This window comes from Phaethon lepturus, unplaced genomic scaffold, assembly GCF_000687285.1.
Source record: "Phaethon lepturus isolate BGI_N335 unplaced genomic scaffold, ASM68728v1 scaffold11233, whole genome shotgun sequence".
Lineage (NCBI taxonomy): Eukaryota > Metazoa > Chordata > Aves > Phaethontiformes > Phaethontidae > Phaethon > Phaethon lepturus.
The window spans coordinates 29121-34334 of record NW_010528381.1 but is presented as its reverse complement, the minus strand read 5'-3'; the positions used below and the strand labels follow the sequence as shown (position 1 = coordinate 34334).

General features: G+C 37.6%; 1 protein-coding gene across 1 annotated transcript in view; it reads left to right on the top strand.

Moving 5' to 3' along the window:
* LOC104618139 (DENN domain-containing protein 5A-like) overlaps positions 1-5214 on the top strand; it is a 48371-nt gene that overhangs the window by 23094 nt on the left and 20063 nt on the right. The window contains 4 exon segments of the mRNA XM_010283661.1: positions 428-662; positions 1118-1268; positions 1916-2009; positions 5109-5214. The exon segment at positions 5109-5214 is cut by the window's right edge and continues 14 nt beyond it. Coding sequence (XP_010281963.1) covers positions 428-662; positions 1118-1268; positions 1916-2009; positions 5109-5214 — 586 coding nt within the window.

Here is a 5214-nt window from a genome sequence, read left to right as displayed (position 1 = left end):
AGCAGGAAAGTTCACATGGGTGAAGATTATGTTGAAGCACTGCCTGCTAAAATGCTAATCTGATTCCCATCAAATTGTATGAAAAGATTCTCATCAACTTCATAAGCTTTGAGCCCAGCCAGCAGTACATAATATCCACACCTGCAGTACTGTTGTTGTGGTTTGCTGGGATTGTGTTGACATTTTTAGAAAATTAAGGAAGTGCTAAAATCACAGTTTAATAATTATTGTGCTATAGGGTAGGTAATTGTCATGAAACTGAAGATTGCATATCTGTTTCAGAGATAGAATTGGTGTATGTAATAAAACTAGGCTTTTAGTGGCACTGAAGCACTCTAATACATCCTTGATTAGACAAATTGGGTGCTTTCGGTGGATGTATCTCTCTCTGCAGACTCACAAACACTTACCTCTTCTTGTCTGTTAGGCATCTTTCTTGTCGGACCAGCCTGAACCTTACTTGCCTTTCCTCTCGAGATTCCTGGAGACCCAAATGTTTGCATCTTTTATTGACAATAAGATTATGTGCCATGATGAAGATGATAAAGACCCTGTTTTAAGAGTATTTGATTCTAGAGTGGATAAAATTAGGCTGCTAAACGTTAGGACACCCACTCTGCGCACATCTATGTATCAAAAGTGTACAACCATTGATGAGGCTGGTAAGAGTAATAAGCCACTTTCTTGACATTTAAGAAAATAGTACTAGTCAGTGCTGTGTGTTGTAGACATTAGGTTAAAGTTAAGTAACGATTTATGCTTTGAAACTTTAAAAAAAAAAAGGAAAAGCTGAGGTGTAATGCTTAAGTGGCGAACTAAACGTTATATAGGAAGCTGAGATGTGAGGTGAAATTCATGTAAAGTTTAATTGAACTCAACTGTTTTCCTGCATGCTTTGTGTGAAAAATGTTTGAGCTTGAGAAGATAAACATTGTTCTCATTTTGGTGGCAGTTCTCTGGTGTTTAATACACTCTTGTGCTAGTGTACCTGTTGGTGTCAGTAGGAAACTTCCACCTCCTCTCAAATTTGAGATCTGCTTTTAGTTGAGGATGTGTGATTATAGATACATGTCTGATTAAAACACCTTTAAAAAAATTAACTTTCTTACTGTTTCAGAGAAATCTATTGAATTAAGGCTAGCAAAAATAGATCACACTGCAGTCCATCCACACTTGCTGGACATGAAAATTGGACAAGGAAAATATGAGCTTGGATTTTTTCCCAGGCTTCAGTCTGATGTTTTATCCACTGGACCAGCAAGCAACAAGTGAGTAAGCTAGGACAACAGGTGCTGGATCTTCCAAGATCTGTAGAATGGTACTAACACAGAGATACTAGAAAGCAAATTCAGTATCTTTTTTTTTTTTTTTAAAGTGAGAACAGAGCAGATGGTGTGGGTGGGTTGTATGTGGTGTTTTGGTTTTTTTTTTTTGTTATGTCTCTTGCTTTTTTCTTCCCCCCCTTCTTTTTTAAATCTGGACTTCCAGAAGCAAATTTACGTAAGAAAGCCCTATTATGTTTGAGGTTATAGTTGATGTACTTTGAGTTACTTATAATTACTATCAATATAAAAGCAGATCTCCTTATTTGATCTCAGTTAAGAGCTAGCAAATATTTTAGGATATCTTCTTATAAAAACATTGAAGGAAGAGGAGAAAGGTGTAAATTGTACTGGATATCATAAAAGGATGGAAAAATACAAAGCAAGTGTATGTGATCTAATTTTCTGAAATCCTTTGATTGCCCAATGTTGGATTCTTCTACAGAGATTCTTTGTGTGTATTTGCAGCTGTACTTTGTCAGATGTAATTAGGTCCACATGTTTAATACACAGTAAGATAGAAACTTATTTCCCCCATTGCAACTGCCCTTCACCTAACTCTTGACATTTGCTTAATAATCCTCCGTCTGTAGGTGGACAAAGAGAAATGCTCCCGCACAGTGGAGGCGGAAGGACAGACAGAAGCAACACACAGAGCACCTGCGTCTTGACAATGATCAGAGAGAGGTGAAAATTGTTCAGCTATAGAGACCTGATACATTTTTTTTTCCTAATTGCCTGAATGATGCTTTGTAACCCTTATGAAATGTCTAGACAGTTACTTGCAGTCCATCTCTGCTCTCCCTTATGTGTATTTAGTACAAATGAAATTCCTGGTCCACAGCAGTCAAAAAATACTTAGTTGGCTTATTCTAAAAGTATGCCATTTCTGCCCCCTCTCAGGACAAAATTATTTCATCCCATGCATAGGAGAGTTCCCTGAAAATGTCATCACATGCTTTAAAGTTTAAAAAAAGGATGGGTGGGGAAAGGAGGAATTCATCTTAACAGTTTTTAGCTGTCTATTTCCTGTCTCTAAATATCTTAGCCACCCTGTGCTTTTCTATATTTGATGGAGGAAAGATAACCACCTCCCGAGTGATTAATTTCATCCTAAAATCAGAAGCATTGCTTTTTGGAATTGCCTGTTTTTTTCTGTAGACCATAAAAGAACTCTTAAGGTGACAAATTGACACACAATCTCATGCTAAGGTGGGAATGTGAACCCCACCCATGCTGTCAGGTTTGTGTCTGCCTGTTTTTACACAGCACAGCCTGATGCTGCTTTACCCACCTTTGGAAATGATAACTTCTCTCACCAGTGCTTCTACAGCTGACACAGTTATTCTTTGTGGTGAAGGGATTTTGAAAGATCTGGGTGATGTGAACTAATTACAGTATAGTTTCTAATTCATATGATACACACTGCAAACTGTTACACCAGGTATTGATTTATGGGTAATTCTAAGAATAATACGGTTTCAAACCGGAATTAATTTTTTGTTTAGTAACCCCAAAGCTTGACTTTTGTTTAAATGTATATTGTTCATTGAAGACAATATTCTCTTGCCTTGCTAAGTATCTTCAGAAAAGCTTCATTTGGAATTTTAAAGTAGTCTTGCATCTGGTAGGATAGTGTTATCAAAATCAGATATCTTTGTCTATTTCATTCTTTTATGGTAGTGATGAGTTTACCTTTGCCTTTCCAGTGTACTCATTTCCAGAATTTTCTCATTGGTTTGTTAAAATTTTGTTGCAGTATAGTGTCATCTATGTCATCCATAACTGTGTAATAGAGGAATGTTTGCATAATAAAAAAAACCTATGAGTAGTTTCTGGCTCTGACATGTTCCATATGCTCAGATAACTCTAAAGTACTTTTTACTGAGAAGTAACAGAAGTGAAGAATAGTTGATTTGTAACCTCATTACTGCTTTTAACAGTTGTAATGTTTAGTACATGTAAACCTCCAAGATATCAATTAGGTAATTACAGAGGGAAAAATCTACCTCTAGTCTCTGGGGTTTTGTGTTTGTTTTGTTTTTTAACTGACTTTTCACAAGTTGATTATCCTATTGGAGTTATTCTGTCACATGAGGCAAATAATTTCTGAGGAATAAAAATTACAAATAGCCTCAGGTGAGGGTACCAACTCCCAAGTTAATCTGTGTTGATGTTTTAGGGTTTTATGCTGTGCCTTTTTGATTACATAATACTGGTTGAACGCTGACCCGCTCTCCCAGATGAACCAGAGATTTTCCTATTAAGTTTGAAAAAATGGAGAGGGAGCTCTTCTGAGATGAACACTGGGGATCAGGCTGAGCAGCAGGCATTGGTTTCAAAGTGCAGTGTTTAGTGAGGTTTAGACACATTGAAGCTTTGGGGCAGCCAACAAAAATCTGTGGAATTGAGACTTAGTGGCTTTTAAGTTGCGAATATTTGTGCCCAGTGGAGGGCAGAGTTTACACCAATCCAATGATTGAACACCATCTTTTCTTTTTTTTTCCTTTCAGCTTCATTGCTTGGGAATTTATTTTTATGTTGAATGCTTGGAAGTTCTGCATTGTATTACGTCTTCACTCTTTTCCTTTTCTGTTTTGCATGCTTGCTTTTATTACTTCATATGTACTTACCACTTCCGCTTTATATGGTCTCTTGGCTTTTTGCTACCAACTTGTCCTCCCAGCACCTGGACTTTTCCATGTCAGAGCTTCAGTTGCAGTTGTGTTTAGACTGGGACCAGCATGATTGGCCCTTCATGCCCTCTATAAAATCTGTGTCAGAGCGTTACCTGGTATGTCCAATGCACAACATGACTGTAATCATAGTTTGGGATAAAGATGCATAATTAAATGTATATATCATAGCTCTTTAGTGCAAGGCTGATGGAGAAGGTTTGGTTTTCCCTCTTTGCAAAGATCAGATCATGTTTGATAAATCTGTCTGTTAAATGAATTTTCAGTTGGTCATTATTTCAGTGTAAGCTAGAGAAATTACCTATTAATCTGAAATAGGTACTAATCGTGAGTATTCTGTCAGTGCCTGTATGGGACTTTCTCATCACTTATTCAATTAGCCGTGCTCCTGTGATTACCTGTCTTTCAAAACATTTTTCAAATTATTGTTGTCTCGGAGGTGAAAACAGTGGTAACTCCTTAAGGGCAGTAACAGGAGCAGAAAATCTCTTTCAAGTATAGTGAGGAAATTATTTTTCTCAAAAATGCAGATGGTTCACAGCTGAGAGCGGTTAGTAGCATTTTGCAGCTGCTTCCTGAAAGACTGGGAGGGTGGGTAAGCAAACCAGAGATCTGCAGGAATGCAGGGCATAGCACAGCTCTCAGATGTTGTCAAGCTTCGGCAAAGTTTTTCTTGCAGTCCCTATGTAGACCAGTCTGCTGTTTGAATGGTCTTGGCCTGGGTAATTAGTACAAACTTTAATTTTATATGAAAAAAAACAAGGCAGTTCTCAGTGGTGGAGGGAATAACTGAATCTCTATGCATCTAAATATCCTTGGCAGTTTGTATTGTGTTTTTGTTACTCAGCAATGTGTGTTTTAATACTAGATAGACAATGTAAATGGGGATTTGTCCTCCAGTGAAATAGTACCTTAAGTGTCTCAGCCCAATATAATGCTGGATATGAAAAGGGGCCTTTTCTGAAAGGGGATCTGATCCTTTCCTAATTGCACAGGGGTGGGTTATAAAGATAAGTTTATCCTTTTCTCCTGGCAAAATAGTCTCACTTGCGCTTCTATCCGTATTTGTCAATTTTCTACCCCAACACAGAAGTATATCCAAGAAGCCAGGAATCTAGGCAGCACTATTCGGCAGCCCAAACTGTCTAACCTCTCTCCATCGGTAATTGCACAAACAAACTGGAAGTTTGTAGAAG